Source organism: Ovis canadensis, chromosome 4 (assembly GCF_042477335.2).
Source record: "Ovis canadensis isolate MfBH-ARS-UI-01 breed Bighorn chromosome 4, ARS-UI_OviCan_v2, whole genome shotgun sequence".
Lineage (NCBI taxonomy): Eukaryota > Metazoa > Chordata > Mammalia > Artiodactyla > Bovidae > Ovis > Ovis canadensis.
In genome coordinates this window covers 29853346-29865455 of record NC_091248.1, presented here as the reverse complement: position 1 = coordinate 29865455, position 12110 = coordinate 29853346, and the positions used below count along the sequence as shown (strand labels likewise).

General features: G+C 41.7%; 1 protein-coding gene across 1 annotated transcript in view; it reads left to right on the top strand.

Moving 5' to 3' along the window:
* COL28A1 (collagen type XXVIII alpha 1 chain) overlaps nt 1-11224 on the top strand; it is a 190627-nt gene extending 179403 nt beyond the window's left edge. The window contains 2 exon segments of the mRNA XM_069587501.1: nt 6614-6815; nt 10782-11224. Coding sequence (XP_069443602.1) covers nt 6614-6815; nt 10782-10954 — 375 coding nt within the window. The 3' untranslated portion in view covers nt 10955-11224.
* Nucleotides 11225-12110: the final 886 nt, after the last annotated feature.

Sequence of the window (12110 nt, the reverse complement as noted above, 5' to 3'; positions counted from 1 at the left end):
CATTCTTTCTCAATAGCTTTTGGGGTTTTTCTTTCTCTGTATTAAACTCAATTTTTCTGAGACCTGTTCTTGGCCTACTTCTCTTATTCCATATTCTCTAGGTTTCAAAGCCATGTGTGCTAACGGTTCTCAAATCTGCCTCCCCACCCCAGGACTTTCTCCTGGGTCCCAGATACACATTTTGATTGTCTGTGTACATCATCTTCCGGGTGTCCTGCAGGCACTCAACGTGAACTGTGTTCACCATGCTGCTCCTGTAGATTTCCTTCATAGAATATGGTCCCTCCAACCAGCCGGGCATCCGGCAAGAAACCTGAGACACACCTGGAGCTCTGCTCTTGCTGTGTCTTTCACACTCATCGGTAGCGTCATCCCTGGTCTGTTCTTATCATCCCTCGACCTATGCTCTCAACTCTTTTCTCCTCAGTAACATTTCTACCGCCTAGATCAGGGCCTCATCATTTCTGATCAGGATTTAATAATATGGTCTCAAAACTCTTATCACGTCTCTCTTTTCTATATTCAGTTTATCCATTACTTGCTGATAGAGTCTTTTTTTTTTGCCCTTTTAAAAATAACATCATTGAATTATTAATATTTCTCATACATATGATTCCATTTTGGCTGAATTTTCTTAAAAACCTGTCTGTGATGGCCTATATCTTAACTTGGTACTGAGCATACATAACAGATTAGGAAAAAGACATAAATATTTGCATACATCTATATTTTCTTATGTCCTATTCAAGTAAAATTGTATAGGTTGCTCAATCATACTATACTCACTATTGAATGAAGTAGCCTATTCAGGCATACTCAAAGGCCATAATCAATACTTTCAAATCAGAATAACTTTTTAAACTTTCAAAACACTTGAGACTAAGCCCAATATTAGTTTAGTTTCTCCACTGACATGAAAATTAAGTTGATTTCCTGAAATCAGACCTAATTTTTGTAAGTGGCCTTGATGAAGCCACATATACAGATATGGCTATATTGGTCAATACTATAATTTATTTGTTTATAAAGTAAAACTAATATTCCTGCAATGGCACCCCACTCCAGTACTCTTGCCTGGAAAATCCCATGGATGGAGGAGCCTGGTAGGCTGCAGTCCATGGGGTCACAAACATTTGGACACAACTGAGCGACTTCACTTTCACTTTTCACTTTGATGCATTGGAGAAGGAAATGGCAACCCACTCCAGTGTCCTTGCCTGGAGAATCCCAGGGATAGGGGAGCCAGGTGGGCTGCTGTCTATGAGGTCGCACAGAGTTGGACACGACTGAAGCGACTTAGCAGCAGCAGCATTGTGGTAGTCAAAAACACTCAAACTGAATAAAATCTAATTAGTAGAATTGCCAGGTTATGTGTCTGTGGAAACCTCATATATTGCTTATCATAGACTTATAAGCCTTAGTATGTAAGATGTTTCTCTCCTACAGAGAAGGAAAAAATAACACATTGCAAACCGATCTAGAAAATAATACCCCAGATCTGGAAGTCAGCAAACTCGACTGACTCAAGTTTCAATTCTGAACTTAAAACCTTGTCTCCAAAGTTTATACTTTTCCTACTTTGTTATTTCAGATATTGATATGCATCTACTTAGTAAGTTGTGGTCTTTTTCCAGACTTAAATTTTATAGTGTGTTTCACAATGAATGATATCTTAGAAATGAGATCTGACAGCAGCCTTACATTGCATGAATCACCTATTTCTCAAAGTTTCCTCATTTGTACAATAAGGCATTGTTACCAGAATATTCTTTTGTAAAACATGTCATTAGGAACAGTCAACAACTTTTCCTGGGCAATGCCAGAATGAAGGACATTATACTAATGTATGAGAAGCCTTTAACAGAATAAACCCCTGCAGTTTACCTCTAGGAAAGCTGCAGGCAATCCAGGGAGGCACAGCCCAAACTCAAGGTGCTCCTCACAATCCTCAACAATCTTAAATGCAGACAGAGAGTATTCAGTTTAAGTGCTGGAGTGTTGAGAGACCTGGCTAAGAAGCACTATTTTCTAGGAAGGGCCAGTCAAGGCCAGAACCTAGAAGCCAGATACCTTGAAGGCATGGGCAGTGGAGCCAGCTGGCAGGTGTAGGAGCCCCACAGCTCCCTGGGAGCAACGTGGCTCTGCGCTGCTGGGAAAACCTAAGTCTGAGCACATGAACCAACGTACTTGATCATCAGCATTTGTCCAGGGGAGATAGGAGCTCAGGTTCAAAGAGCTTGTCTATAATACAAGCAAGGTTCAGGGTAATGAATTCCCAGGAAAATGTCTGGAAGTCAGAAACCAAAGGACGCTCTGGAATTGTGTGGCGCCTGGTTAGTAATCGTTTAGGTCACCCGTTCACGTTCTTGCATGCAGCTCGAAATCTGTTTTCTCCCCTTAAAGATCTGCACTGAGGCTGGAAGGGACTGATCGTACACATCTGCCTGTCCAGCTGCACGGAGCAGGCCCAGTGTCCAGGTGTCAGCCCTCACAGGCCCCAGATCCTCCACTGTGTTTTACTGTGTGTGCCCAGCTTGGTGCTGAGAACATTTGTCTCCTCCAAGGCAGGCTGGTGTGTGGCAGGAGCAGAAATGTGTAGAGCTGAGAGGCAGTTTGTTGTGTTTAGGGTTAAGATTTTTTTAAAAAAGAAAATAATAACAGAGAAGGCAAACATTGGCAAGCCCACCACCCAGATATAACTGGTGTTTCCCTTTGTTCATCACTCTTGCTTCAGATAAAGTCCTTGCTATCTTCCTTTAGAGTCTCTTTCTCCTCTTCTCTCCAGAAGCAGCCATTATCATGAGTTTGGTATGTATTCTACCAGTAAAGTTTTGGCCTGCTCAGATCTCACTTTCAGAGTTGGAAGGTACTGTTGTTGTTTAGTTGCTCACTTGTATCTGACTGTTTGCAACCCCATGAACTGCAGCATGCAAGGCTTCCCTGTCCTTCACTATCCCGGAGTTTGCTCAAACTCATGTCCACTGAGTGGATGATAACCATCTCATCCTCTGTCGCCCCTTTCTCCTCCTGCCCTCAATCTTTCCCAGCATCAGGGTCTTTTTCAATGAGTTGGCTCTTCACTCCAGGTGGCCAAAGTATTGGAGCTTTATGTTAGGGTCTAATCTTTCCCTATTTTAAAATGATGACATTAAAGCCTAGAGGAGGGAATTCCTGGGTTGTCCAGTGGTTAGGACTCTGCTCTGCTTCCACTACAGGGGCCACAAGTTCAATCCCTAATCTTGGAACTAAGATTTCACACACCACACAGCGCGCAGCCAAAAATAAAATAAACAGTAAAGCCTGGAGGAATTGAATAATGAATCTAAAGTGTCCCCCAATCCCAGCTCTCTCCCTTTTTGTCTCTCTCTCTTACCCATTCCTGAACTTACCCAGTGGCAAATATTTACTCTTCCATGCTATGAAGATTTTAAATAAAGAAGCAAAGGCAGGAAGGAAGGAAAAAAAGAGAGAGAGAGAGAAATGTGGTTTGGCTTATCAGGGAAGTGATATTTACACATGTGAAATAAGAAATGATCAAGAGGACAGGATTAAAGGTTAACTTCTGCATGATCAGGGCCCAGTGTGGAGCCCTGGAAGGCACCGTGCACCTTCTGGACGGGGCGACTTTGTGCTGCCTGGCTTTTGCTGCTGGGGACAAACATGTCCTGCTGGGGCAGGCGGGCTGACTTTGAGAGCTTGAGGCAGAATGAGGAGGAGGGAGTGGAAGGTCAGAGCCAGATGTACTGGGGGCAGTGGGAGGCAGGGCCAACAGCTGTGTACAGGCCGGCAGGGCTATGTAGATCAGTTGAAGGACCTATCAAGCTTTATCTCTTTTTCCAATCAGAATGTCTCATAAATGGTGATAGTTTAAGGAAAGACACTTACTAGTGAGAGTACAAATTGGTAAAACTTTTTTGGAGGGAACTTTGTCTCAGAAGGCTCAAATATGTGTGTTCTTTGATCAGAATGAGCCATGTAGCTTCTAACAGAAAAACAAAAAAAAGCAAATTAAATACTAAAAATTACCACTGTAGTTACGTATATTCTGTATTTAAAATGGTGTTATGGAGCCACGGTAAAATATATGGAAGCATAATATATTTAAAAAAAAAAGAAAACCAAACATACAGTACATATTTTGTTAAAAAATACACACGCATATCAAAAAAAAAAAAAAAAGATGGGGTGGGGGATAAACCATCTGCCTGGCAACAACAATTATTTCTGGGACGTAGAATCACTTGTGATTTCTAGTTTCTTCCTGTTGCTTGTCCAGATTTTGCAAATTCCCTTCAATGAACACATTTGCTTTTGTAATAGGAAAATTATAAAAATGGCAAACAATTATATATTTATTTAAATAAACTGAAATCCCCTGGAGCCAAAATATAAAATTATTCTCATTTATGAAAAAAAAATTCACTTGTTCTAGAACCTGAGGTATAATGCTCTAGTAGTCAAAATTCCCAAATGATGATGTATCTGAGAAAGAAGCATACACTCCTAGACTTCCAAGAGGCAAAGAATAACTTATGAGGCTGTAAGACTTGAACAAGATGGCTATGTGGGCTGAGTTATTCCATTAAGAGAACTGAGCTGTCTAGTGAACTTCTTCAAAGGAACATTCTCATGCGACAGACAGTTTATCTCAAGTGTAGCCTTAAAGTCTGTTGTCTTCTTTATGTTCAATAAACTACTCCTCAGTCAAAGATTTTAACTTAGTTTGGCTTAACATGAAATATATGCAAGTTAAAAAAAAAAAAAAAACAACCCACAAGCCTCAGTATTTCTTTCCTGAAAAAGGCATTTCTAATTTTGCCACTAGCTTTCCAATAATTTGGGGGAAGTTTTAGATCATTAATTGTTAATTATTTGGTGCTTTAGATTCCCCCGTAGAAAATGAAGTAGACAAAGGTTTCCCCTAATCTTAAAATTCTCTAGTTCTACGAATATAACCAAGTTCATATTCACATTGTCATTGATATATACAAGATCATTCTGAAAGAAAGAGGAACGCCAAGTGACCCCAGTTTTACCTCTTTTTGTACCAAAAGATGTGTCTGTGGTTAGTGAAATGCCACTACTGCATTTGAATTGAGTGCCCTTTACCTACACTGATGACCAGATCAGTCCTAATGGAAATGTTTGCTCTGATAATCACTTAATTGCCATAAAAATATACATACATGAGTAATGAAGTTAACTAGCCCGTCCCCACTGTATGTAAGAGTGTGTGTGTGTGTGTGTATGTGTGTGTGTGTTGTTGTTGTTCAGTCGCCAAGTCACGTCCAGCTCTTTGTGACCCCCATGGACAGCAGTACGCCAGGGTTCCCTGTCTCTCACCATCTCCCAGAGTTTGCCAAAGTTCATGTCCATTGAACCGGTGGTACCATCCAACCAATTTCATCCTCTGTTGCCCTCTTCTTCTGCCTTCAATCTTTCTCAGCATCAGGGTCCTTTCCCATGAGCTGGCTGTTCACATCAGGTGGCCAAAGTATCGTATGTGTACACAGACTCGAAAGCAGTGGAACATCTTAGATGGCAGAGAGCAGCTAATGCTGACAGCTGGCTCTGGCCACAAGATGACAGGAGCCACAGGTGAGAAAGCAGCAAAAACGACTTTACCTAGCTCACAGGTTTGCTTATTTAAATAAACAAACAAACACAAACAAACAAGAGAGGGCCTTGCAAGGATAAATGACAACACTGTGCTAGGACTGAAATAAATGATCCATTCAATTCCGTGTAGCTGGGGTCCAAGAGAAAAATAACTTAATTGGACCCACAGAAGATTGTTCTAGCTGCTGGCAACTGTAGTCAGGAATAACTGGCGTGACTGTTTTTTTTTTTTTAACTAAAACATATTTTCTTTCTTGTTTCATTGCATATCATAAATTTAGATGAAACTTAGAACTCTTAGTTCAGAAAACTTGCTTTTGAAATTATAATCCTTCATTCTTTAGCTAGCATACATTTCCCAGAACTTCATAGAAGCTAAGCATCCTGCAGCATTTGGCATTTGCTGGGGTCCAGATAATAGGATGAGATGAGAACTGATTGCTCTTGTTTTTATTTTAGCTGTATTATTGTCCTCTGTCACTCCAATTCCCAATCTCAACGTTGGTTGAGTTTGTGGTAGAGATTTTGGAATATATTGTTAAGCTCTCTAGTGTTAGAAAACAGAGAGGAAAACGTCATTAAAAACACCGTTAAAGAAATAGTGCTTATTTTCCCTCTTCATACAACTGACTAAGAAAAGGATGAAGATGAAACTCCTCTCAAACTCACATGCTTCGTGCCCTGCAGGTAGATCTCTCTGAAAGGCCCAGAAGAAAAGCATTTGTGCCTAGCAGCGGGACATGTGTGTGTGTGTGTGTGTGCGCGGGTGTGTGTACACACACTTACACCTGCGTGAGGTGGTCAGAAAATCCATAACTCAGGTATTTGGGGATGCCTGACATAGAGGAGAGGCATCACTTCCTGAGCTTTTATTGAAATAACTAACATTGAAAAATGAGAGAAGCAGCAGTGCTGGACTTTAAATCTTCCCCAGAGCAAACTAGCTTTCTTGACTTGATATCACCAGGTTCGAAACTCTGGATTCTTTGTGCAGGTACGTATCTCCGGGGCCCAGGATAGAGAGAACGAGCCTTCAGAGAGGACCTGGGCTGCCAGCCCGGCCACCACTCCTTCACCTGAGGCTGCCACCATCCCGGGGCCACTGCTCAGGCCTCCTGAGGATCAGACAAAGGGCCTGGAAACCAGAGCTCCGAGTTCCACTTTGAACTTAGAGCCAGAAAGTTTTGTGCACAAAGGTGAGAGAGTTCTGCCCATCAGCTGCTGTATCCATAATAATAATAAGGCACAGAAAGGATGGTCTCTAAAATCTCACCCAGAGGCAGAGGGAGCATGTTCTGATTCTAAACAGGGAGGACAGAAGAAGCTTTTCATTCTATTATATATAGAATTGGAGAACAGGCTGGTTGTGGAACAAATTTGATCAAAAATTTTAAAGGTCTTATAGTGTTTCTTGTTATTGTTAAAATGTGAATGCCTTTAGAGAGGATGCTGGTCTGATGTTCACCATAGCTCCTACCATCCCCTAGTGTCTTACTTGGAACCTTTGCAACTGTAGACATTTGAAGCTTTGACCCCTGGGTGGAAGAAAGAGAAAGAAGCTAGAATCTAGGTTCCGATTCACCAACATATTGTCCATGGTGTTAATGTCCATAAAAATTAATCACTACATATGTAGTTTCTAAAGAACAAGCAAGAGAGATAATTTTCTTGCCCCAAAGCAGCTTAGATTGGCTTGGAACAGATATTATTTAGTTCTTGTTTTTTAAGAGTGGAGGGAGATAGAATCCACTGCTCATTTCCATTTGGTCAAAGAGGCAAAGTTAGTGGTCAGTTTTAGAAAACAAATTAGCTGAGATATACTTCAAATCTGGGGAAATGACTATGCCAGATAGAGAAAGGGCTTGTTTTGCTATTGAGAAATGAAGTTTACGGCATGTAAACTATTGCACAAAACACAAGTGTCAGGCAGCAAGCATCTATTTGGCCTTTTTGGGGAATTTTCCCACCTTGGCATTACTTTCTCAGTAAGAAATACTAACCAAGGGACTAAGGACAACCATGAAATAAAAAAGGGGATTTAACAAGCTTTCTTATTGTAGCTCTACTTAGCTTAATTTTTTATATTTTTTGGAGAAGGGGAAGTGTTTCCAAAACTTGTCAACTGACATTAGAAGGTCATGTTTTTATTGTTCTGTAAAAGCTGATCTTTTTAAAAGAAAATTGTGATATCAAGAGAGCAGCCATTGTTGGCGTGTATTCAAGCAGCCCCCCAGAAGCAGCCCAGATTCTGACTGCAGCACAGCTGCTGGAATTCCCAGGACTACCTTGCTGCATGCCCCAGCCCAAGAAGAGGGAGCATCCCAGCCCCACTCACTCCATGCTACAGCCGAGCACTAGATCTCGGGTGGCCACAGCAGCAGCAAAGACGAGATTGTGGCATGCCTTTGAGCCAAACTACAGACGCTTGAATGGTCAGAGTACACGAGCCCCACTTGCTTCAGTAATCTCTTCCTTTGAAACAAAAATCCCCGAGTAGGGAGAAGGAAAAACACACACTTCAAAGGGCGAAGAGTCAGCTCAAGCCTGACCCTCAGGGCTTCTACTCCAGCAACTGGGGAGCAGGCCCTGCCCCTGACAGGGCGGTGACAGCCACTGAGCAGAGAAGTACTCACAGCCGGCTCCAGTTCCAGCTTCTCCATCTCCAGCCCCGCTCCCTTACCAAAGTGGCAGCTGCCAGCACACCCTGAGGAGAGACGAGGCTGTATCCACATCAAACCCAGCTCTCCCACAAAAGGCCCTGGGCACATGCAGATCACACAGGGACACTCCCACATAGGAAAACCTCTTCAAAGCCAAAACAGGTAACGGTCTCATCCAGATTGACAGAGACAGGGAAAGTTAGGTAAAATGAAAAGGCAGAGGAACTACTCTCCATTGAAAGAACAAAAAAGCAAACCCCTGGAAAAAAAACCAACAACAACAATGAAACATAAATAAGCAACTTATGACATAAAGAATTCAAATCATTGGTAATAAAAATGCTAATTAGGGCAGAGAAATGATCTGAATACAAGTCATTTTAATAAGGAACTAGAAAACATAAAGAAGACACAGTAAAACAGATAATTCAATATCTGAGATAAATAATACTCTAGAAGGAATGAAGAACAGAATAAATGGCACAGAAGAACACGTAAGTGATCTGGAAAATAGAATAATGGAAATTCCAATCAGAACAACAGATAGACAAAACCAAAAAACAAACGCAACATATGAGACCTCTGGGGGTAACATCAAACATACCTACATTTGCATCAAAAGGGACTCCAGAAGGAAAAGAGACACAGAAGAGGATCAAAAATGCATTTGCTGAGATTACTGCTGAAAACTTCACAAATCTGAAGAAAGAAACAGATCCAGGTACAGGAAGCACAGGGGGTCCCAAACAAGGCGAACCCAACAGACCCACACCAAGACATACTACAGTTAAATTAGCAAAAGTTAAAGAGAGAAATCTAAAGGTAGCAAGAGGGGAAAAAAAAAAAAAAGAATCATATACAAGGGAATCCCCACAAGGCTATCAGCTGATTTCTCTGCAGAAAGTTTGCAGGCCAGAGGGAGTGGCATGATGTATTCAGAGGGCTGAAAGGGAAAACCCACAACCTAGGATACTCTACGCAGCAATATTATCACTTAGAATAGAAGGAGAGATACAGAATTTCTCAGACAAGCAAAAACTAAAAGAATTAAGCAATACTGAAAGTGAAAGAGGAGAGTGAAAAAGTTGGCTTAAAGCTCAACATTCAAAAAACGAAGATCACGGCATCTGGTCCCATCACTTCATGGGAAATAGATGGGAAAACAGTGGAAACAATGTCAGACTTTATCTTTTGGGGCTCCAAAATCACTGCAGATGGTGATTGCAGCCATGAAATTAAAAGACGCTTACTCCTTGGAAGGAAAGTTATGCTAGACAGCATATTAAAAAGCAGAGATATTACTTTGCCAACAAAGGTCCATCTAGTCAAGACTATGATTTTTCCAGTGGTCATGTATGGCTGTGAGAGGTGGACTGTAAAGAAAGCTGAGCGTTGAAGAATTGATGCGTTTGAACTGTGGTGCTGGAGAAGACTCTTGAGAGTCCCTTGGACTGCAAGGAGATCCAACCAGTCCATCCTAAAGGAGACCAGTCCTGGGTGTTCATTGGAAGGACTGATGCTGAGGCTGAAACTCCAATACTTGGGCCACCTCATGCAAAGAGTTGACTCATTGGAAAAGACCCTGTTGCTGGGAGGGATTGGGGGAAGGAGGAGAAGGGGATGACCAAGGATGAGATGGCTGGATGGTATCACTGACTTGATGGACGTGAGTTTGAGTGAACTCCGGGAGTTGGTGATGGACAGGAAGGCCTGGTGTGCTGCGATTCATGGGGTCGCAAAGAGTCAGACGTGACTGAGCGACTGAACTGAACTGAACTGAAATCTACCCTAAAAGAAATGTTGAGATAAAGGAATCCAGGCATACTACAAAAGAAAGTCATCAAACCACAATGAGAGAAGCAAAAATAAGACGAAATGATCAGAGAAGAACTACAAACACAACTGGGGGAAAAAAGGAGAAAATGGCCATTGATGCAAACTCACATACTCAGTGGTGAACATCTGAGAGCCTTTCCACTAAATTCAGGAACAAACTAGGATGCCTACTCTCATAGCTTCTATTAACATATTTAACATACTACAGGAAGTCCCAGTCTCAGCAGTCAGGCAAGAAAAAGAAATAAAGCATATCCAATTGGAAGGGAAGAAATAAAACTATCACTCTTGGCAGATGACACGATACTCTGCACAGAGAACCCTAAAATCTCCACACAAAAACTATCAAAACTAATAAATAATTTCAAAGTTACTCACAAGAGTATAAGCTAAAGAAGGCTCACAGTATTATGCTTTCAGGGAAATAAGCATTTAATGGGATTTCATGAAGACCAAAAACTTCAATGTTTTCAAGGGAATGTTTATTTAACGGTGAAATTTCAGGCTGTAGAGGAAATATTTTGGGTATTTGGGAATGCTTTCTTAACTTAGAATCACACTTTCTTAGTTGGTATGTTAGTGTGCATAGAGAATAAGCTTCATAAAGCTTTTACTTTTCAATGAAAGAAAAACCTATAATAACTGGCTATTTTTTTCTCACTCTAGATCCTAGATGTCTGGAACCCCTACAGCCAGGGAACTGTAGTGAATATGTGGTTCGATGGTATTATGACAAACAGGTCAATTCCTGCGCTCGCTTTTGGTTCAGTGGCTGTAAAGGCTCGGGAAATAGATTCAACAGTGAAAAGGAGTGTGAAGAAATCTGCATTCAAGGATGAGCAAGTAAATCACCCCACACTGAGTCAAAGCTACGTCTCTATCAACAAGCCTAGAAAGAATCTCTGTAATTTCAATATTCATCCAATGCAAATAAAACACTGCATCTGAGTGTATACTGAGCATTGACAGTTTGTAAACACTACAACCATGCTAGGATGTAACTATTTTTACAGATTAAGAGGCTGAGACTCTCAGAAGTTTAGGAACTCAACTGTCACCCTGACCCCAGGCTATGTAACCTCAGTACACATGTTCTATCTACTTCAAAACCTGCAATGTGGTTCTGATTGCCATTAATTCCTTTGCACGTCTTATGTCACACGAAACTCCCACCCCAGACCACCCTACTCCTGCTGGCTCCCCCCGTTCCTTAGCACCTGCCTCAGTCCCCTGAACCCATCAAAGCCCTGCCTGCTGCAAAATGTAGCTGGTGGGGAAGAACTTGGGTTTGGGCATTAGAAGGGATGAGAGTATGTTTGTGCAGAGATGGTGGTAATGTAAGAAAGATACTCTGTCTGGGGGAAACCCAGCAAGATGGAGTGGTTCTGGAAGATGAGTGACCCCAGGGGTGGAGAAGGTAGTTAGATGTTTGCTTTATTTGCCCTGAATATGGTTAAGAAATCAATCTGAATTAAAATGACTTCAATTTATTAACAACTGTTGTTTCCCACTCCAACATATTTGGAAGAAAAGCCTTTGTTGTATGCTTAAGCTATATATTTAACAATTGCAATTAAGATAAAGGAACTTTTTCTACTCTTCCTTTAAAATGTGTAAAAGCAACTTTCAATTTTAGCAGGGTGGAACGGGAAGGCACTCGGCAGCCAAGGACTGCTTGAAGCCCACGTGAACTTGAGCAGGGCATTTTAAAGACAGAGCAGAGGCTGAAAAATGAGCCCCCATACTGAAACATGACCCAGCAGAGGAGTGGAGGATCAGCTCCCTCATTTTACAACACCTGATCTGGGAAGATCCCTAGTTCTGAGCTGAAATCAAATGGCATTTGCATGTCTTATTTCACAACACACTTTGCTCTTCCTTCAGGCCTGTGGCCCTGATTCGAGTTTGAGGGTACACGGAAGAGCACCCAAGGAAGAAGAGCTGGGAGCACAGTCACTTGAGCAAAACCGGTGCTGTGTAGCCTCAGTTTCCATT